Source organism: Macrosteles quadrilineatus, unplaced genomic scaffold (genome assembly GCF_028750875.1).
Source record: "Macrosteles quadrilineatus isolate MER2022 unplaced genomic scaffold, UCM_ALF_1.0 Scaffold_3__2_contigs__length_128488019, whole genome shotgun sequence".
Taxonomy (NCBI): Eukaryota; Metazoa; Arthropoda; class Insecta; order Hemiptera; family Cicadellidae; genus Macrosteles; species Macrosteles quadrilineatus.
Genome location: NW_026542596.1, coordinates 44989041 through 45013088, shown reverse-complemented (window position 1 = coordinate 45013088; position 24048 = coordinate 44989041). Strand labels below are relative to the sequence as shown.

Sequence of the window (24048 nt, the reverse complement as noted above, 5' to 3'; positions counted from 1 at the left end):
TTTGGGTACAATTGAAGATAGATGAATAGATGATAACGGTAACGTAGCCCACCCAAGTTACTTAAAATTTATTTTATAAAATAAAGGAGGTGCCAGAGGTTACAGTAAGTAAAGTAACACAAACTTTACATAAAATATTTAAGATATAAAATATTTACATAAAATATAAAATATATATTTATATATATATTATATTTATATAAAATATTTACATAAAAACACATACATAAACATAATCTGTAAAATTCTTCATTCAGTTAAGCTGGGTTTTCCTAGACGCGGAGTCGGCCAGAGGAGAGCGGACAACGGAGAGCGGAATTGAAATTAACATGGCATTCCGCTCCGCTGCTAGGAAAACAGTAACATTAAATTGCCTAAGACCAGCTGAGTCCGCTCTCCGCGTTCCTCTCTCCGCTGGCCGATTCCGCTGCTAGGAAAACCCAGCTTTACAGTAATTAAATGGTTTGGAGTTAAACGCAGGAGAACCGTTCCAGTTTCAAGTAGATTGTTGTGTTGCAAGAGTTGCCATCAGTGAAGATACTAGTGTGATTTTCTGAAACAGCTGCAGCTGTTACAAGTGCTACGAATAACGCTTACTTGCGCATGCGTAGACGCGCGGCATTTTCCGGTCTTGAAAGGCTCGCTGTTCGCCACTTGCTTCTTCTCTTCTCTACAACCTCATCAACGGGAGAGATTTATGCAAAGCAAACGCTACAATAACAAAACACTGTACTGTAACGTAACAGTAACACACAACATCACAACAACATAACCTGCTGACCTGACTGTTCTTCGTTCTTGTTAACTGTCGCTGTTATTCTCTACTAACTTGTGTGTTGTGTACTAACTGCCTATTTCGAAGACAATAATTTCAGGTTAGTTGACAACATCAAGAAATATGTACAAACTATTAAAATTAGCTGGACTTTCTCAAGTTGTCAGAAAAAGTACATGTAGGCCTAGGCCTATTTGCCACAGAAACATGCTAAGATTATCCGCTATTTCAAATAACTTTCAAGATTCTATTTCCTTATGCCAGGTGCTTCAGCTAAGTACTCTATCTTATCAAAATAAAAGGGTAGGCCTACTCAACATTTTGGGACTACACAGTAAGAAACTAATAAGTTAAATATTAATTTATGCATGATATGCTTGTATTTGTTTGAATTTTAACGCCTAAGTCAATAGCATCCCTCCAATCAAACTTTTGGCTCTTTTAAGCTTTATACCTAGAATAGCTATTTGTGTTTTTAAGAACGCAAAGTAACTTAGGCTATGTCTTTGCCGCTCAAGAACTGTAGATGGCAGCACGAAACTTAAGCTGAGTGTGGCCATAAATTTTGTGAGCAGCAATGACTGTTTTTGCTCTTAATAGCCTCCACACAAGATTTTTGAAACCACCGTAAGTTAACTTAACCCTTGAGCTGGCACTAGTGTAACGCTGTACTGGCATAGGGATATTATTGATTACTAGAAAACCCGTGCGGCTCAATGAGCCGCATAGTATGGAACATAACTCCGAGGAAAACGTTATGCTTAAATTAGAGTAATTCTAGTTACATCTTAGAGTTGTTTAAACGCTTGTTAGAAACTAATTTTAAATATCTCTATTTGGGTCGTAACAGGTTTACATACATTATTTCTGCTCTCAGTTTTAACTTGTAACTTCTAACGAATGCTAAACGATCTGCTTCAATTCGAGTTAACATATTCCAACAAAGTTTTTCCAGCATTGAGAATTAAAGAAAACTGTTGCCTTACTGATAGCCTGTGTTAAGTAATTTATGTTTGGGTCATATTATTTCTTTGATTTAAGACTTCCCTCTAATCAAATGAATTTTCTCCTTAGAGAATCCTGAAAAGTTGGGTGAGATCAACCATTTCATGTACTCCATGTTTTACCCACAAACTCTGGGTTACCTACTGGACAGCCATAATCTGCCAATAATAGGCTAAAGCAGCAACATAATTGAAAGTTGGTTAACGTATTTTTACGTGTTGTCTGTCAGTCACAGTATGTGTCCCGCATCAGAACGTTCTCACGTTGTTCAGTGGAATTCCTCTTTTAATACCTGCCCCAAAGTTTTGAAAGTATGGATTCATATGTCGAAATAGGTTGGATAACTCTTGTAGCTATAAAATTTGGATATGAATTTTCATTTTCTCTTTTTGAAAGGCGTATATTATTTGCCTCTTCTGAATCATAAAAATAAACTTGACCGATTCATATGTCGAAATAGGTTGGATAACTCTTGTAGCTATAAAATTTGGATATGAATTTTCATTTTCTCTTTTTGAAAAGCGTATATTATTTGCCTCTTCTGAATCATAAAAATAAACTTGACCGTAACTCCTCGATTGTTAAATACGGTAATACTAATTTCTTCAGTTATGGTTGGTCATAATATTGCCACTAAAACTTTCAATAGCAAATGAGTTTTTGAAACTTCTTATTTTTGACTTGAAATGTATGGATTGTGTTGGTGAATTCAGTCCAAAAACTTTGTATAAGTTTGTCCGATATACGGGCAACATAACATATAAGAAAACAACCCATTTGCGTTTTTTTCAATTAAAGTAGACCGAGTAAAACAAAAGTTTACAATAAAAACATAAGGTCCGCAAAGATTTGCCATAATGTTACTACTTGAACTTATCATAGTCAAGGCATTATTATAGTTTCTACTAAATGTTTGGAAATTTCTCGATCTGTCAGTGTCAGAAGTAAACATTTCTTGCATGCATTCATTTGATCTGTGATTAGGCAAGTTTACTTTACCACCGTGAAAACACTAGGTATGTGCTTCGTATATTGTTTCACTTCCAAAGTAAGTTGCATAGCACAACTGTCAAATATTATTCATCTCACCAAGTGAATTTGTATCTGGATGGACTATCTGTTAGACCAGGCCTCTCTTTTTCTACTCTCCTCATACGCATAAGATATCTTATTATTAATTGTCTCCTCCTCTCGTTTTCAATATTTCTTCTCTGAACTTGAGGCATTTTCTGTTCTTCCAACAAAACTAACTTGGTCTTAACCTATTGAATATTACAAACATTAATATTTACTCCCAAAAAGCTAATAAGTTTCTTTTTATAAACAGCTGTTTTTTTATTTTAAAATTGTTCTGTGTATTTCTTATGGGGAAAACCCGACCTTTGAGAGGGTCTCACGCCCTTAAGAGTAGGAATTTTAAAACTTTAAAACCTTATTGCAAAACTACATATTGAGACGAATATTTTGACACCTTAAACGTTAAAATTGGTCCACAAATAAGGGAGGAGTTGCGTTAACAAAAAACGGCTTCACGTATTATATATATAGATAGATAGATAGATGTAATAACATTTTTAAACCATCATAAAAATTAGAAATAGCAACATAACTATGGATTGTTAACTTATATATCATTTTGTTCAGAATAAGACAAAGAACAATAATATAGGGGGTTTACATGGTTACCAGTAGGCCTACCACAAAAAAATTTTTTTAGTTTTTCCAAATTGTAGGCATTAAAACTTATTAATTTTTTTATAGGTAAATTGTTTTTATATTCCGTCGTATAGGTAAGTGCATGTAAGACTTATCATCATAAGGTAAATTGTAAAGTTGTGGTACATTTTGTGCTGATTCCAAAAATATAAAGTTTACTTATATAGTTTATTTTGTGTATTTTGTTTGATATTATGTCGATCGTACCCCCGAGCTAGTACCAAATAACCATCCAACCCAGATCATGTACAAAACCTTACACCTTAGGCCTATATAATATATAATTCCAGGGTACTCTGGTTTGTATTATTTAACTTATTTATTACAACAGTAGCCCTAAAAAAGGAACAAAACTTTAAAAAAAAAAAAAAAATTATATATAGGCCTACCGTAACACCTGCATTGGCGCCGTATATCTGGCGTTGCCATTTCGGCCACGGCCGTTCGCGCCGTATATCCGGCGTTTGCCGGCGCTAGGGTTAATTTAACTTATAATAACACACAGATTAACTTTTCAGATGGAGCATGTAAGTTATAAAATGTCATTTAGGACATGGTGGAGTAAATTTACTTCCACCATGATTTAGGATATGTTTGCTTGTTCGCGAACTCGTTTGATAAACGTAGGTCTAAAAACACATTTGTACCAAATCAGATCATTTTTGGTCAAGCTATCGCGCTACATTAACTGACACATTTAAGTTAAGTTAGGTATTATGAATTTGTGAATATTGATTGTGTTTTTGGCCTCTCGAGGTCTCAAAACGAAAAAGTAAATCGGTCCCGGGTCTAGGTCTTACCATGTGACCTACGGTAATAGCTTAAAATTGTAAATTTAAAATTCCCATGTTATTCTTATGGACAATAAGTCAACTGTTGTAGTTTGCTTGTTTATGAACATATTTTGATCGAATTTGGAAAATACTTTCATTTCTTACTATACTATTAACATTTTACAAAAAAAAAAAAAACACTTTTTTACCCTCCCTGTTGCAGCAAACCTAAGTACTCGTTAAACTAATTCTATTTAAATAGGAAATAAACGTGATATTTTTATGGAGGCATTTTAGTGTAAATCCAATCAGGTTAATTGAAATTCGCTTAGTCTGCAGGTTTGCTGTGGCGGGGGTATTATACCTATGCAATCTAAAACTTACTACACTAGTCCTATGTAAAGTTGGGTGTAGACCTATACAATTTTCTCCCATCTAAGTTAGTGTTGTATTTATGTCAGCTGCTTATTAGTTTAAATAGTATACCGTAAGTAGGCAAGTATAAGTTAATTAATATTAAGTATTAGTCCAGGCAACGAATGCTAAAAAAAGAGTATAGAGGGAAATGTTTGGAACACAATTTCTGACTTCGTAACTTTGTTTAGTATAGTTAGGAGGTTAACATACCAAAAGTCCCCGCCTCTAGCCCTTGTGCTGTGGGGGAGGGGGGGGGCTTGAAGGTACCATTTTTCGGTTTTTTGCTGATATCTCGGAAACCATGTGTCTAAGCGAAATTATGTTAATATACAAAATGAAAGCTTATTAAATTTCCAGCAAGTTTGTAATTTACTATTTTTCGATACCTTGTATGGTTTTTGCGTTATTTGCCATCAAAAGTTTGTAAATTTGGAAAAATACATTTTTTCCTCATGTTTTTTGTTCTTTTTGACAAGTTGCCTCTTAAACTATGCACCCAAAAAATAAATGCTGGGCATAGGGGTGTAGAAAATTAAATTCCCTTCAATAATATATATGACTTTACTAGTTTACCTCCTTCCGTTCAGATTTTAAAGCAAATTAACCGTCAGTATAAAAAAAATTAATTTTAATTAAAATGTAAGAAAATTAAAATCTAGTGTTTAGCAAGGAATTTGAAGTCTTGCAACAGCTGTTGACTACTTAATATTTCAATTTATCACCTTACACAGTCAACTAATTGGTTGGAACATTCACTATCAAGTAGCTAAGGTGAGTGATGGGCGTCTAAAAAAAGATACCCTATAGAAAATATATACTTGTGGGCTGCCTAACTAGCTTCCTCACACTTGATGATCTAGCTAGACTATTGTTATGGGAAAATATGGTGTTATAACCATGTTTATGCATATAAGAGTGTCTATATGACACTGGAAACCAATCACAACCATAAAATTTAAACAAAGATAAATTACATATTTAAGTGAATTAATATAAAACATTACATCAGTACGTAGCCTAATATTCTATCCCTTGTTATCTTAGTTTAATAAGGACTACCATCCTCATCATTTTTATCCTTTTTTTCTCCATCGGACCTATTTTTGAAATAGGTATACTGTTTTTTTTCATATTCTTAGTCATCTTTCCCAGGAACAACATTTTGGTATTTTTGGCATACTTATTTTAGGCTTGCTTTTTTGCTACCTGATTTTGCACGAGTACAGTTTTATGTGGATAGACAGAAAACAATTTTGAGAATATCCTTCAGTGTAGTTTCATGCTGAGTTGAGTGTGCTCTGCTACTACAGAGTTTTTATTATTCTTTTCCACTCTTACATAAGAGAAGGCAGGTTATTTCCCAGCCACAGCTGAACCTTTTGGAATGTACATGATAGGAAACGATGTTTTAAAGCACCATCAGTCGGAGGAAGACAAGAGATATTAGGCTTTATGGAGACCATCGATTTAAAAATTGACTTTTACCTGTATAGATTGAAGTTGAGGGATACCTCTCACACTAGAGCCCATATCAAATCAAGATGTACATTTTCCCTACCTTTTGTATTTGGGTGGTGTTGGAGAGGGGGCGTGAAAGACTGATGATGCATTTTGGGCCACTGGGGAATTCAGATACAACTTCGCATAAGCAACCTTGCTTTTCTCAAACGATAAAGATTTTTTGTCACATCCAGTAGAATCGCGTTCAAAATATCATCTAATCCATCAATATCATCATATTAAGATAGTTTATGGTGCGAGAAAAAGATGTCCCTTACCTTCTTTCTTAGAGAATAAGAGGATAAAAACGATTATGAGGATGGTAGTCCTTTCCAAACTAAGATAGCAAGGCTGAATTGACTCCATATTAGGCTAAGGCTACTTACTAATGTAATGTTTTATGTTACTGTAATTCCTACTTAAATATGTCAATTGTCTTGGTTTCAATTTTATGGTTGTGATTGGTTTCCAGTGTCATATAGACACTCTTATATGCATAAACATGGTTATAACACCATATTTTCCCATAACAATAGTCTAGCTAGATCATCAAGTGTGAGGAAGCTAGTTAGGCAGCCCACAAGTATATATTTTCTATAGGGTATCTGTGCTATTTTTAGACGCCAATCACTCACCTTAGCTACTTGATATTGAATGTTCCAACCAATTAGTTGACTGTGTAAGGTGATAAATTGAAATATTAAGTAAGTTAGTCAACAGCTGTTGCAAGACTTCAAATTCCTTGCTCAACACTAGATTTTAATTTTTTTTTAATTTTAATTTAATTTAATTTTTTTTATATTGACGGTTAATTTGCTTTAAAATCTGAACGGAAGGAGGTAAACTAGTAAAGTCATATATATTATTGAAGGGAATTTAATTTTCTACAACCCTATGCCCAGCATTTATTTTTTGGGTGCATAGTTTAAGAGGCAACTTGTCAAAAAGAACAAAAAACATGAGGAAAAAATGTACAAACTTTTGATGGCAAATAACGCAAAAACCATACAAGGTATCGAAAAATAGTAAATTACAAACTTGCTGGAAATTTAATAAGCTTTCATTTTGTATATTAGCATAATTTCGCTTAGACGCATGGTTTCCGAGATATCAGCAAAAAACCGAAAAATGGTACCTTCAAGCCCCCCCCCTCTCCCACAGCACAAGGGCTAGAGGCGGGGACTTTTGGTATGTTAACCTCCTAACTATACTAAACAAAGTTACGAAGTCAGAAATTGTGTTCCAAACATTTCCCTCTATATCCTTTCATTGCCTGGACTATATAGTTAGTTCATTAGTTAAGCTGCTTTTTGGCTAGCTTTATAAATGTGTTCAAATCTGAACTTTTAGTTTGATTTACTTGTAGCCTATTTGTACTTGTTCTTTTTTGTTTAAGAAGTTACCTACTCTAATATATTTTCCCAATCATGCAATTTTACCTAGACATTGAGTGATGTTATTTTTAACCAACCCATGAGGTACAGTAGGCCTACTGTAGAGCAGAGCCTTCAATCCCTGGCTGTGTTGTCACAAACTCAATAAGTCACTAGAATTATTTTACCACACAATAAATATATTTGTGAATTTTCCATGTAGGTAGGTAGTGAACAAGCTAAGTACTGTAGGTGTCGTGTTAAGAGCTAGATTCGGAGCCGATTTTCCTTTTGATGCTCCCAGATGCCAAAAACACCTCAAATTTCAAATTTATATTTTTATATACCTGTATATATATGTCTCTCTAGATAACTGGAGTTAATATTATCTGATTTCCATTAAATTTGATACAAACGTGTGTCGTGTACACCTCATTTAAACAAGTTTGCAAGCTAGCATGAACGGACTACGGGTAAGGAAGTATAGAGGGGGTTTTATGAGGTAAACATTTTGGTTATTAATTGAACATATTATTCAAGTCATCATTTGCATTTTCTATCGTGAAACTCCAATAGGCCTAATGAAACCCAAATATCTGAGCTTCCGAGTACAACCTTGTAATATTGTATATTTTCCTGACATTCTGGCCTCGTTGCAGATGGCAATTTTCAGAGCAGTAGCCACAGAGAAGTAAATTAGGCCTACAGAGAAAACTTGCTTATGGGATGACTGTGACCTTTTAGTCCTAGTATGTTGTGCTGGAAACATACATATGACAAGCAAAGAAGAGCTTGAGCACCGAGCACTGTGTGGAAATTCCTATTGCACAGGGCACAGGTTTTCCTCCACCATGAGCGTTTTAGTACATAAGGGCAAGAGTTTAGGTGAGTCGGTGGCTCAGTTGGTAGCGTCACGGACTTGGAGCCAAGGCAGCGATGTCGTGGGTTCGGATCCTGGTCACTGCCACTAAAATTTATCAGTACAGTTCACTTTCGTACTGTACCAGCTCACTTCTTGCTTTGCTGGATACGTTCCACGCACAGATCTGTAGTCTATGTGTATGGGCAAATGCAAGGTAAAGAGGCTCGCCAACCTCTTAAAAAAAAGAGGGGCACTGTTGGGTTTTGTTTTGCCCTAGACACCAGCAACTAGAGCTAGACACGACTTACCGGTAAGCCTACTTGATACTTGATGTCTTTATTGTTGACTGAATTCCCAGATAGATTGCGCCAGGTTTCATTTTCATTTTGACATTTTCATTTTGCCCTAGTACTCAGTTCCCCTTTGGTACGCTAATGTAATAACTTATCTCATTGCTGGATACAGGAAAGCTATGTAGAGTTTTTGACAGTCTACAATGGTCGCTTTGCGTAGCATGAGATGTCATCTTTGATCGGGAGTTTGGCACTCAGATACTGACTGTCAAGATACCTAGTTGCTGGAAAGTAGGCCTACTGTGCCCAAGCAAGATAGTCAAGGTAATAGGCCTAATACCAAGAGGTTTCTTTTGTAGGAGAAGGATTTTAAAGAATTTGTTTAGAGCACTTAAGTGTAACATTATTACACAGAGGTACAGAGTTCATTCTGTACCTTACTTTTCTGTGCAGCAACAGAGCATTGATCAGTTAATTACTACACGGTTTACTCCAAAGCCGTAGTTAAGTGTGACTAAAGTAGCTTACTTATTAATTGAAGTAAAGAAATTGTCATATTTAACATAAATATGATTCTTAGGCATGAATGGCCCTGACAAAAAAAAAAATTAAATCTCAATAACAAAGCTGACAAGGCATCTCTGTCCATTCTACACTCATCCTTCATCCATATTAGGTTAAATTACACTTGAATCTACATCTTAATTAGCAATGATAACAATAAACTTGAAACGGCTAAATATTTTTCTAATAGACGGAAAGAGTCAACCGATCAAAAGTAATTTTTAATAAGTCGATGTAGTTGTAGTAATTTAAATTAATATTAAGTTAAATATGAAGTGTAGTCTTCAATCTCCCAGATTACCATGGATTTATCACTGTGTGAACGGACGTACATGTTCCTAAAAAATTTTAATTTCAATTTAAACAGGTGATCCAAAGTGAAGTAGATCTCCTCTTAACCGACCCTAGCGGGAGCTGACCTACGTCGGATAACTCAAAAGGTCAGTTAAAACGGACAATCCCTAAAATCTTAAAAAAAGTAAAGTGCAAGGCTTACTTATTTATTTGGAAATATAATCATTATTCTGAAGTTGTGCGTGCATTATTTACAAAATAAACTACACTCATCTCCTTTAGTATTGCCTATTTCATAAACCCCAAACACGGTAAAGTCAAATACATTCAGTGGAATAAACTTACAGTATGGTTCTTGACAATAGTGAATAAAAATTATAATTTTGTTACCTTTAGTAATTAATATGAATTTATGCCTTCCAAATTCATTGTAATACAGTGCCGAACTTCCCCGTGTATCCGTGATGACGTCCCCGTGATTGCGGCTCACGGGACACGTTTACGATTTAGCTGGGGGTGATGGTGATGTGTCCTCATGATTGCAGCCCGCGGGAGACGTTCAAGATTTAGCCACTGTCACGAGTGTCGATGATGCCCCCGTGATTGCGGCCCGCGGGAAATGTTCAATATTTCACCACGGTTGCGGGTGTCGATGATAATGTTACCGTGATTGCAGCCCGCGGGAGATTTTCACGATTTTGCCGGGGCTGGGGGTGTCAATGATGATGTCCCCGTGATGGCTTCCCGAAGGGGGATGTTTACGATTTCGGCACGGCCGCGGGTGACAATGATGATGTCCCAGTGATTGCGGCTCACGGGAGATGTTTACGATTTTACTGCTGTCACGGGTGACAGCGATGATGTCCTCAAGGTTACAGCTCACGGGATATGATCACGATTTCGCCATGGTCGCGACTCGCGAGTTGCAGCCCACGGGGAATAATCATGATTTTGCCGCAGTCACGGTTACCTATGATTGCTTTGACATGATTTCACGATTTCTTCCGCGATCGCAAGGAATTTCCATCATAGGGGGAGGGTCGCTCAAGTAATTTGGCCTAGGGCCGCAAGTACCCTAAATCTGGCACTGTCCACAATCCATATTTTTATTATTTGTTCCGTAGTATAAGCTAGATAAGTGCAAGATTGTTTTGGGAGTCATTTGACTCATGACTACCTATTTTCAATGGTGTGAATTTAAATCTACTCTTAGGCCTACATTTTAATTAGTTTTTTTTTCTTAATACTTTTGCTGTTCTAAATAAAATGTACAATTTTGTTTTTACTGTAATTCATCAAGTTTATTTCATTTTCATTTGCTGATCCATTCAGTTTATTCTTGATTTACAAAAAACTATAAGTTACAAGTCACTACGTACTTCGATAGAGTCACAAACTAAGAAGCATAAAAATCATATAGGAATCACTTGCACTTTAAGAAAGGCTTTTGATAATATTATTTGCCTAATGAGAAATATTTTTTTTTTTTTCATTAATAAGTTTATTTCCATATCAACTTTTTGAATTATAAAAAACCTAAAATAATCCAGGGAAATATTATGTATTTTGTATGAAGATGTTAACATGCCAAGTCTACTTGTAGGCCTACTGTACATTATACAAGAGTTAAAACACAGTACTTAAAAGTACTTAAAATTTACATGTTAACTACGGATTGTTTACATGTCAATTATAAGGCTACAAAGGTTGTTCAACTGGCTGTTTTAAATCGTAGTCAATAACTTACTATTTCAATACATTATCTTACTGATAAGGCAGAGATAGTTTTGGTAAGAATCATCAAAACTGTGTGAGTAAATGGTTTTCTAATTTCTAATATGATATGATAGATTGAGATTGACCATGGGTAAGTGCAGTGTTGTTGTTATTAATATAAAAACTATGTCGGGTTGGGTTTGAAACTCTCTTGTAATGTTTGTGACTGACTCAATACATCTTGATAACCTACTTAACTTCTCACTAATTATTCAAACTGTTGAACAATAATTAATCATTCTGTCATCTATGCGGATATGATATCAAATTTTACAGGAAGGGTCTTTTTTATGTTTTATTTAATTTATACAAAATGTTTGCTAAGTTATTCATCTGACGTGGATCCAGTTTTTTTAATGAGAGTCAATTACTTCTGTTCTAATATTTATACGGTTTTTACAAGTACAATGAATATATTAAGAAATATACCTATACTGATTTTTATCCTCATGATTTTTGAAACATGCATACTTACAGGAGGCACATCAAGTAAGCCTATAGACATGTCGACAAGTGTTAGTGATGAGTTCCGCCACCTTGACTACAAACAGCTGATCGAGACTAAGAACAGCCCGAACAACATTGTGATTGATGTGAGAGAGAAGAAGGAACTGGATGAAACTGGAGTAATCCCTGGAGCTCATCATATTCCTCGTAAGCAACTCAATTATAAAAATTATTTATATAAAAATTACATAGTGACTTGAGAGTCAGTGTGGTGGAGCAGTGTTAGGGTTTCAAGATAAAAGTAAGCATATGGCCATCTGTGTACGTTGACTCTATAATTTCAAATCGATTCAGTCCAGAAGTTGGCAACCCTTGCTCACACTACCAACTTCTCATGGCAACGCTCACTAGCACTTGACGCTGCAGTGGCGTGTGCCGAATCTACACGGCAATCCTAGCGTTGGACGCCAGAATATATACTAACCGCAGCAATGCTGTCTGTCTATATTTGATTCTTTGTCTATACTTACTTCCTTTCCGTGTCCGGAAATCAGACTTCGCTTTTCCAAAAAATATCTACCGATATGGCTTTGTTATTCGCTTGTAAAAGATCATCTAATGTGCAAGACTGGTCTAGGCGTGGACAGATCAGCAGATGGCCAGGATCCTGAACAGCACCACTCGCGCACAAGATGTTTTCTTCGTCTGGTAAGAGACCCGATTTCTGCATGTTTGTCTTGCATTTTGGTACCTCGACCCTGATTCGATATAGGATCTTCCACACTGAGTAGTGAAGGCCTCCTCCAGGAGCCAGTTCCTAACTGGCTGGTATGGGAGGGTTAGTCAACGTGGCCTCCCACCTTGCCACCCGATTGCTTGAGAGTAATCCATCCAGGACTCGTGTCCGTGATAAAAAGCTCTTTCTGGACCGAAGCTGTCGCTCTGCAGGTTGGTGGCCGTGTAATGGGTGACGAGGGTCTGTCTCTTGCTTAGTCCTTTCTGCGTCCGACATCACGTTGGATTGATGGAGGGGCGATCCCGACACACTGAGCGCTAAAGCTGAGGTTCTGAGGACATTAGGGTTAGCACCACAGCATCTGCTGGTGAGCTTCCTGATGATATTATTCCTCGCTGAGACTTTATCTCTTGTCGCAATACAATGCGCCTTAAATGTCAGTATGCGGTCCAGTATGACACCAAGATATTTGGGTGTAGGACATTGCTGAAGACCCCCGCCACTTCACATTCAACTCACGGCCTGCTTCTCTATTGTTTAGGTGAAAGGCACAAACTTGGGTCTTAGCAGGGTTCGGCTTGAGGTGATTTGCGTCATAGTACTGGGTCTTTGTCTATGATACTTTGTAAAATTTTAATCTAAAATATAATGTCAGTTTAGTATAGATTAACCCATTGACGACGACTCACGGGTCTACGGGTCTAGCCCGTTACTGCATTTTGCCGTGAGATAGTCGTTCTGCTAACCCACCTGTGTGCTTATACTGGCAACCAAACCGTTCAGCCGACAGTGGCATGATAGCTCAGTTCAGTGGTGGAGCGAGTGGAGCAGTCGCTCCAGGGCGGCAAGCATTAAGGGGGCGGGGCAGCGCCAAGCTAGGATTTTTTATACTATGTTGTTAAAAAGCGCGGTAGGGGCAGAAGGAAGGTGAAGGGGAGGGAGGAGGCCAGGACTCCCATATGAACTGCAAATACTGAAAATATTCGACCAATCACAGCGCTGCATCAGGCTTAACTGGTATACTGTAGGATGTTTGGGACTCCGTCCAAACAGTAGTTTTAACTATTGCCACAACAAGCGCTGAGTGCTGCGCTCTATCAACACAATCATCATCATTGATCACTGATCAGTCAAATAACTGAATAGGCCTACTGTAGTGATTTGTGAGGTTGTGTTTATTGTGCCACGCGCAGGGGTATTCGAGTTGTTAATTCATAATATACCACTGTTCCTTTAGAAGTGTTGTTTAGTGCTAATAATGAACTATGAATTCGGTTATAAATATTTCTACAAAGTATGCGGGTGGTGAGGTGGTAATAAGTTTTGAACAGAGAGTTGAGTTAAAGCTGCTAGGCCCGCCAAAACTCAATTTAACTTAGTTATTTATTACATTAATGTCAAAAATCCTGTAAAAGTAGGAAACGATTTATGTTTGTACTGTTCAATTATGCCTCAGATAATGCTCAAACGGGCATTATCTTCTAACTAAGTGCTTAAACGTCACCGACATCTACCCGCCATTTGTAAATTTGCTTCCTTTGCTCAGTTCCTGCTATTTACGTGCACTTGGTAAAGCTATTCTGTTTTTTCAAGGAGATTTCTAAGTATAAGGATAGGTTCTGTCCAAAGAACTCAATATAAATTCATGTTTTTATTTTCAAACACCATAATCAAATAGGTTAAATATAATAAACCGAATTAAAATAACAATTAATGTTTTACAAATTATTATGTCTATTGCATAAGAACGCTAGTTTACAGTTATTATTTTCAACATTTTTCCCGGGGGAGGACCCTCCTGTCTAACTACTGGGGGCTACCAGTTGGCTAATGTGTTGCACTGACAAGTGTAGCCAACGCCAAAGACCTCGTCAGTCTTTCTACATGTGCGGGTTTGAATCTCGTACATGCAATCCATGTTGATCTCGCTAATGTAAGCCTTAGCTGAGGATGACCCATCTTAAATAAGCAGTGTATTTGGTTTGGGTGGAAGTCGAGACGGCATAGTGACTTTAAGGATTGCACACAACAGGGGGGACACAGATATATCTTTTTTGGCTTATTTATTTGTCAAAAGTGGAAATATTTTGTTAAAATTTGTATATAATAAAAGACACAGGCCCTAACCTAAAAAAATTATAGATGGATAAATTTTTAAAAAATCTGTTGTCTTAATTAACCAAACACGCGAAAAGGTGGACAAGGATCCTAAAAGATTGCTGGGGACAAGGGGTACTGAAGTTGAAGTGACCCCTCTCCCCACTCCATTCAGAGAAAGGGGTTGTTGGCTGTCACGTCTAAATTTTGGTAGCTCTTGACTTCAGAAGTTTAAGCCATATATTAGAATTTCTTGCCATAGCACACATTGTACAACCCCTTTTAACCCTAGAGCGAGCTAAAAGGGTTAACTTCTAAAACATGAGATGGAGCATGCGGTAGCTTTTTCGTCATCGCAAAATCATACAAATTTGTTCAATTTAATTTGATTTTATCATGTAATTTTGCACTTAAATTCTAATTAAAGTGATAAAGAACCATTGTATAGCATATTTAAATTGTAAATTGTTCAACCACTTTTTATGAGTAATATTTCAAAACCCATACTTAGTTTTTTAAGGTCGGTGTTATGGCAAAAGGCGCGAGTGTGGATTTCATATGCAATGAAGCAATTGTACGTTAATAGAAAAAATGTATTTGATAATAAAATAATTATGCAGGCCTAACAAGATAATTGTACTGTAGGAGATGTGTACATTCTTTTAAAAACAAATTTTATAATAGACTAATTTTATTTATCAATATAGCCTATGTAAATGAATTTGTAAGAAATTAACAAAAGCCTCGGTCCTAAATAGGGCGCACACAGAGAAAACCCTACGCAACTTAACCGCATTCTTCATCAACTCACATCTCGGATTGAACCTAAAGGAAGGTTGTGTAAACATTGTTTTAGGGATACCCAGGAATTTGGTATGTCGGGTAGAGAGCTGCAAACAACTGCGCCACTAATGAAGTAGTTTTTGTTGTTTTGTTTTTTCCATACTAAAGCTAAACTCCAAAAGCGCCCTAAAATGTATAATTTTTGTTTGGGTTTGATCTGACCATCCACAATTATCTCAAAATCAAAGCATTGTGATGACAAAGACTGGTGTTTTTACAGTTGGTGACATTGAAACAGCATTCAACACCCCAGAAGATGAATTCAAGAAGAAGTACAATTTTGAAAAGCCAACAACGGAGGATTCAGTCATCTTTTCTTGTAGATCTGGAAAAAGAAGTTTGGTGGCTTTAGAAAAGGCTTTAGCAAGTGGATTCAAAAAGTAAGTTCTAGGTTCAAGTTAGTTCTTGGTACAAGTTTTATTGTGCCTTTGAGTCAAAATTACAAACTGTAGGGGAATGGTACCGGTACGATGTTATTTTGTCCTGAAAGTCATATTCCCTGATGAGGATGGGAAAAATCTTTTATAATGGGGATTTGGGTCTCGGTTCCCTTGTAGACCTGCCACGGCACTCCCTTTCAGGGCTGCGCGAATCCAGAAATTTTGGTTCGAATCCGAATCATAGCTGTACAGATTTTATCGAATCCGGATCGAATCCGAATATTTTAATTAATCCCGAGTCGAATCTGGGTCGAATCCGAATCTCAAATTTACAGCCATTATCGAACCTGGATCGAATCCGAATCTGAAATTTAAAGCTGTTATCGAATCCGAATATTTAAACCTGTTCAGAGTCTAATCCAAATCCGAGGAAAGTCAGCAGTACCAATTTTCACATTTTTAGACCACATTTTCTGGGGCTGAAATAATTTAGGGAATTGCTTAAAAAAATTCTTGAAATGGGCCAAATAAAAAAGTTATAAAATTTAGGCCTACCTATTTGAAGTTTTGAAACTAAAAAATTGGGCATAAGTTAGGCATACCACCTAGGCCTAAGTTACTCGCTAAAAGTGATGGACTACCAATTTGTGTAGTCTAAAACATAGGCCCAGCCTATTATACACCTCGGTAATTAATCCTCCACACAAGCCTATGTCTGCATTACTATTACAAGTAACAACTAACACTGTGAGGTTAAGTTTACTGATAGCCAAGATAGGGTTCAAATGCGACCTACACTAATGTGCCTAAAACCTAACACCAAGTTGGTCAGGTTCCTAACATGAACCAGTCAACAGCAAATCGGAGTGCACAAGTAGTTTTTTAGTGTCTAAAAAATTATATTGAAAATTATATTCAATCAGAATCTAGTAAATTTGAATATCGAATCCCAACTCGGATCTATTTCCAAGAAATTCGAATATCGAATCCGAACCCGGATCTCTTACCAGTAAATTCGAATATCGATTCCGAATCCGAATCCAGTTAGAAACAGTAGATTCGTTCTCGAATCCGAATCGAATCTCTAAAAAGATTCGGATTCGATTCGTTTTTCGAACTATTCGCACAGCCCTGCTCCCTTTATAGCCAGGTTTTTTTACAAAATTAGTACTGGTACCCCTATGTACAGTAGAACCTCGCTAATCCGTCACCTACGGGACCGGGAGCATGGTCGGAACAGCAAAAAGTTTGGATTATCAGAGGACCTTGTTTATTAACATAAAAACTTAGAAAAACGTAATATTTTGACCAGACCACGGATAACTGATAACCACTGTTAATCCAACATGACATAAACCAGTTGTTTCCAACTCATAAACAACACCTAATACTAAGTGTATGAATTTACTTCAATGTGAATTTGCATATTACATCATAAAAATACAATTATAGTTCGGCCGCTTAGAAAGCAACCTCCTCCATCCAGCATTGGTTTAGCATTAGCGCGCAGGTCGTTTTCTAAGCAGCCGAACTATAGTAGGCTATTGCGCAATCATGATAACTATGTTATGTCATTAACCTTGGTTCAGCAATAAAAACTGTAACGTTTAAAATCACAGCTATTTTACTTTAATCAAACAAACAAATTGCCAAACATTGTACAGCAAAATAAAGAACAGAACAATAGAAAGTTTAGTAAGCTACTGCTAGTCATAGGCTACTGCTACGCTATTGCAGGACAGAACAATGTCAATACAAAAACATTAGACAATGCATAAAAAAAGTATTTAAAATAATAGTAGCATAATAACAGTCGTAAAATACACCGATACAGATAACAATGGCAAAAAACATCGCTTATTCTTTCTCTTTGTTCTTCTATTCTTTCTTGAGTTTCTCTTCCTCCACCCATTCAACAAGTTGCCATGGTTACTAATCACCCAATCACAGGCTACTAAAGTTGTCATGATTATCAAATACCCAATCACAAAATGTTGTGACATAGCAAGCACACAGCAGACAGATGTGTCGTGCTCATGATGTGTATGCCTAAGGAGCAGACGATTGTCAGTGCAAAAGGATAGCTTGACCTTGAAGCTTTGATGGACATTCCTTTGTTTTGCTTCCAATTTATTGTTGTCAAATGAACTGGAATTTTTCAAAAACAATAATGTGGGAGCTACTTAATATTAATAATGGGCAGACATGGTTAAATATACTACGAATTTCAACACATTGACATTAGAGTAAAAAAAACACAATCTATAAAGTTTTCTGGGCATTTTTCTTGGACAATGCGGTTATGTTAGCGGAAGCCTATTGTGTTGGTGGCACGGTCGGTGGACCAAGGGAGGAATCGGACCATCAGAGGTCGGATTAGCGAGGTTATGCTGTATGATGAACATGTTAGGATTTTTTAACTGCGTCATGATACAAGATCGATGCATGGATGCAATCGAATACACCCTGTATAAACGCGATACTTAGACCTCAAATTTGTTTGACCAGATGCGACCTCTTGTGCTCGCGGGATCGACTTTAAGTTTTAGGCCTACTTAACTTGTGAAGTGAAGTTCCACTGGGTGTTGCTCTAAAAAAACTAATTCTAATATTAAATTATGATATTTATTGCAAGATAATAATGGGTAAGGTATGTCTGAATCACAAACAGCAGATTAACGTTTACTACAAGATGTAAAAAGTTTTGCAAATTGTTAAAAACTCGCTCCATTTATTTTTTTAATGTCCGGGGACCAACCCCCAGAACCACCATTTGGTATGGGGGTTTTCCATATCCTCCTAACCCTCCGGAAAGTTTTGTACCCCCAGAAGACCCTGGACACGCCTTTGCATATAAGCCTAATCTTAACAAAATGTCTCAACTCAAAAAAAATTCAAGTAATCCATGTGCATTGCATAACTTATTGCCAGGCTGTTTCTAACTTCTATTGAAGAATTTGAATGTGCTTAGCTATGAATTGTTGTAAATAAATTTATCAGTGTGAGAGTAGTCTTAACTTGTACGCTCCAATACCAAACAATAATACTCTCACCAATCTATTCATTATCAGGCATAATAAGGTCAGACATTTCATATCCTCGAGTGCTATTGTTTTAACACCACATGCTTTGTCATTTGGCCTTAATCTATTAATTAGCAAAGATTCATCTATCTTGGTAATTAAAATCGAGCATTTACACACTTCTTCTTACAACTGATCATCTCCTCCGTCCTCTTTTACAGTATTTCCTAACACTCAAAACTAGTTTAAGGTTGCTTTTAACTTATTTTAAATCTTAAGGTCGCTGGTTCGAATCCAAGCAAGTTTTATTCTGGATTTAGATGCCATATGTGATTGTTCTATTCAATTATAGACCGTATCTAAAAAAAAGTTAGACGTTAGATAGTAAAAAGTTCCTTAAAAAAGAAATACCATTAGCATAAAATCACACAAATAAGTAAATCCTTTTTGGTCCAAACTCAATGAATCGCGTATAATGGCACTCAATTCTTCCTTCTGCACGGAGTTCACTAGAGACCGTCTCTTGAAGTTTTACACTTAATATTTTGGTTCTGTGTACTTTGCTTATATCTCACGTTACTAACACTGTAATGGTTACCTAATAAAATTAAAATGCCTAATATAAATTTCAAGAAATAATATTTTACTGCTAAGCTACTAAGTAGTAGGATTAAGTTTTTTGTCATAGGCCTGTTTGTTCATATGACAAAAAATATAGTTCATCACACGGGCAAAAAGTGTCTTTTCAGCCCTCGCTCATTTTCTGACCTCGGCTTCACCTCGATTATAAAACTTCAGCTCCAGTCGAAAAGAGTCACTTTACGTCCTAGTGATGAAAGATAGCCTACTTAATTGGTTTCTAAAATTAATAATAGGTGTGTAACTATTTCATGCAGCAGGTCTATCTGAAGAACCACAGTATTCTCGTGTCCTCTTCCCGTTGCAAACCACCGGTATAGCAGCTCGTCTTTTTATATTTCAAAACAAATTGTTAATTAAATAATGTATCCGATATTAGAACAATATTGCAAAGCCTTACTGATCAATAAATTGTATTGCCGTTTATTACAACATTGTTTTTAATGTTTCAGTGCCAAACACTACAAAGGGGGCTGGTTGGACTGGGAGAAACACATATCCGAGTCTAAAAACTAAACACTCCTTAAAGGTTCACTACTAGAAGACTGTTATTGAGCTATTATTCTATTAGAAATTGTAATAAGATGTTACAAACAGAGAAGATTAAGGATATCGTTATAGTCATAATCAAAGTTAGTATATTACAGTACAACAACAATGATTTATGACTGCCAAAATGTCTCATAAGGTTTTATCAATATATTTATTAAATCTAAGGTAATTTAATGAATCATTAATTTGTAATTTGTAGCATTTGCTAGGGTGCTTACAAACAGTCCTAATTCTAAATAGATTTTTTCAGATCATTATTATGGCATTATTAATCTAGAATTTTTCTCTGAAAATAAAAAAAATAATCCAATTTTTTTAATTGAACAAATTTAATAGGTGCTAATTTACATCTAATCATCATTCAAACAACAATTTAATAGGACAAAATTAAGAAGTTGTGAAGATTTTAATTGTATTTCTTGTAAAAGATATATAATTATTTGATCAAATGTTTGGTTTGGAGGGAATAATGTCAATTTTCTTAACGTTTATCTGCGCCTTAATTTGTCAAAAAAGGGTAATTGACAAAGACAATGATCAATACACTGAAAACTACACAACTGTTGAACAATATGTTGGCTCCAAATCATATAGATAGCTTAAATAGACAGTACTTTCAAAGCTTAAGCTGTACTCAACTATTGTAAGTAATTTTACTTTATAGTAAATTAATTATTTTTCTGTGTATATTATAATCATGATGTTATAATAGGTATATAGTTGGGTAGCTGAGAGGTAATAGTGCTCGCCTAGTAATCAACAGGTCGCTGGGTCGATCCTGAGAAAAGTTAGTAGCTTTTGGATTGTTTGAAACTAGACCCAGCTGTCCTTGATCATTGGGCCTAAATGGTCCTGGCTAATGAAACAGCTGGTCTCAATCAGTAACAAGCTATTCAATATCAGAGGCGTAAGTACAATGATCAGTATATCGCCATAGATTTCCGTGACCGCGGCCAAATCTTGAATATCTCCATCTTCATGAACATGTCGTCTCCCACGGTCGTGCAAATTCGTCATCATTTCCCGTGATCGTGGCAACATCTTGTACATCATCCGCAGTCTTGTAGCTTGTCAACATCATCATCGTCTCCCGCAGTCACAGTAACGTCATCTTTTTTAACGGAATAATTATGAATATATTCTTCTGTCTTGAAGACATCACCTTCATCTTCTGCGACCACGAAAACAACGTCAACTTTCTCTGCGATTGTGGCAAAATCGTGAATATCTTCTTCAGTCTTGTAGACATCATCTTCGTCTCCCGCAGTAACAGAAAGGACTTCAACTATTTCTGAGATAGCGTCAACATCATGAATATATTCTTACTTCTTGCAGACATCATGTTTGACTCCCGCGGTCACGGAAGCAACGTCACTCTTTCTTCGTGATTACGGTGGACAATCAGCGCCTATACATCAGCGCCATCCCCCCCTTGTTATTTACACCTCTGCAAGGCATCTCACCCATTCGTTCATTCTACACTCATATTTGGGTTAAAACTAGGTGACATCCCCATCACAATTTGGTAATTTTAGTTAATTAGCTGGGGCCAATTCCTTGATGACCAAGTTTAATTAGGATGCTTTGTCTTGTCATTGGAGTTTGTTTGTACAGTTTTAACTTTATATTTATATTTATTATTCATAACAGTACTTGAGCAAAATTTTAATTGTTACCTGTGAAAAATAAATCATTAAATAAATATATTTATGTAATGTTGATATACATAGTTTGTTTTCTCTATAACCCAAATCCGTCAGGTTTTGATTCTCAGGCTTATGTGCAAACTACATCTTCATTTTCTCTCATTATAAGATACTGATACTAGTATACCTGTTGCTCGAGTAATTGTCAAGTACAGTAAATGAATTATCTATAGATTAATTTGAAACTGCTTTTCATTGTCACTGCTAATTTGAGAGAACTGCTGGGCGTAGAAACTCGGTAGAGGTGTCTAAAGAAAGCTCTTGGTCTGTACATTAGCCATCAAAAGAGAAACGAGGTAAACTCCCTTGGGGCTCTGCCCAGTGGTCTTTGAAGTTCCTCCCCCAGATTTGTTTACATTACAATCATATGCATAAGTTTTCACTACTTTTTAATCAAACAGCTGATAAGACTTAAAGAATTTACTGAATCTGTCAAAAAAAAATATTTACATAGTCGGAAACATAAATATTTTTTATTGTGTACTAAGTTGTTGTGCAGTTATACGGTTTTATTTTATTTACCCCTATTACCGGTACAATACTTTTTATTGTGTACTAAGTTGTGCAGTTATGCAGTTTTTATTTAATTTACCCATTTAGGACTTATTTATCCATCTAGAGCAATGTCTCAAACTCCAACTACATTGAAACGATGCCAGAAAAGCCTTGCTGGAAAACGAGAGCGATCCAGTAATCGCTTAACCCTTTGCGGTCAATTGGCGAGTATACGTCGCCGCCTTTCATTTTCCGACTGCTCAAAAATGGCACTGTAACCTTGAACGTATGGAACACTAATAATAGCACCGTTAGTGTTCCATTGTGTGAGCTGTTCACACTACACCTTTTATAGACTATAGTGTTTTTTTGTTTGTTATTATTTGCATGTTGTATCATGACTTGACTGCTATACAGTGCATATTTTTGGACTGCTACCCTCTGTAGTGTATTCCAACTTAGGTTGAGCGATTGCGTATTGTTAGTTAAGTTTTTTTCACCTAAGGACGGGATCAGATTCCAGATCCCAAAACGTTGTGTATTGTTTTTTACCATTGTTATGGAAAATGTCGCAATAAACCTTTGAACAGCATTAACTCACCGTCACCAACAATGAATTTTGGGGGATGTCAGTTTAACCGGAAAAACCGTTATCCGTACTGGCCTCCGTCCCGAGGAGTCCAGATAAGAGGAAGCCTACTGTAGTATGAATGCCTTTATAGAACCTTACTTTTAGCGAATTTCCCTATAGGGAAGTAGCTATTACCGTAGGTCTCACGGTAAGACCTAAGCCCGGGACCGATTTACTTTTTCATTTTGATGTCCCCAGAGGCCAAAAACACCATTCGTTCAAATTTTTATATATCTATATATAGATATATATATATACTAGCTGACCCGGCGAACTTCGTATCGCCTAAGTTATAGGTTTCCCCTAAGACAGACCGATGGAAAGAAAGTACCGTTACGTTTAATTTTCAAGATGATCTCGTTCGCATCGCTCAATCACGTCCTGGTTGAAGTTCGTTCGCTACGCTCACTCACCTTTGGGTTGGAGCTCGTTCGCTACGCTCACTCACCTTTAGGTTGGGGCTCGTTCGCTGCGCTCACTTGCCTTCAGGTTAGCTCGTTCGCTACGCTCACTCGCCTCCAGGTTGAAGTTCGTTCGCTACGCTCACTCACCTTTTGGTTGCAAATTAGCTGTTGTCATAAAATATGTAAAAGAAATAATAGTGCTGCACCCTGTTGGTAATGCTATTGAACATCATAGAACAGAACCAACTTGTTTAATTGAAACAGCTGTTAAGATTCATTAATTCCATTTCTCATAAGGTTAACATGGGAAACTCCAGAGCCACTGGGGCGGAGCCCTTTTAAGAATTTCGAAACGGGAAATAGTTTACGTCCGATTCGCATACCTACAGAATTTACACACCAAATTTCATAACGATCGGTGAAGTCGTTCCGGAGGAGTTTGCAGACAAACACTGTGACACGAGAATTTTATATATTAGATATATGTGTCCATCCGCACGATGGGTAACTTGAGTAATTTTTGTCCGATTTTCATAAAATTTGGTTTAAAGGTGTAAGGCGGGATAAACTTGAATGAGTTCGCGAACCAGCATGATCGGACTATGGGAACGGGTGTTTATGGGGGGTTTTATGGGGTAAAAATAGGTTTTTCCCATTTTTGACCATAAAAACACAAAATTTCACAATTTCTTTTTAAACCATTTTGTAGAGCTTAAAAAAACAAATAATTTAGTATATTGAAGCGTT

At 36.5% G+C, this 24048-nt stretch overlaps 1 protein-coding gene across 4 annotated transcripts; it reads left to right on the top strand.

Moving 5' to 3' along the window:
• The first annotated feature begins 751 nt into the window (after positions 1 to 751).
• LOC128988828 (rhodanese domain-containing protein CG4456-like) lies at positions 752 to 21790 on the top strand. Of its 4 annotated transcripts, XM_054410510.1 has the most exons (5): positions 752 to 875; positions 9646 to 9718; positions 11826 to 12002; positions 15692 to 15851; positions 19966 to 21790. In XM_054410510.1, exons 3-5 carry the CDS (start codon positions 11852 to 11854, stop codon positions 20027 to 20029), a joined length of 375 nt encoding a protein of 124 aa, XP_054266485.1. In that variant the 5' UTR covers positions 752 to 875; positions 9646 to 9718; positions 11826 to 11851; the 3' UTR covers positions 20030 to 21790. The 4 variants fall into 4 exon arrangements, with proteins under 4 accessions (XP_054266485.1, XP_054266484.1, XP_054266482.1 ...); XM_054410509.1 differs by lacking the exon at positions 9646 to 9718; XM_054410507.1 differs by lacking the exon at positions 9646 to 9718 and having other exon boundaries at positions 752 to 1109.
• The last annotated feature ends 2258 nt before the right edge of the window (positions 21791 to 24048 follow it).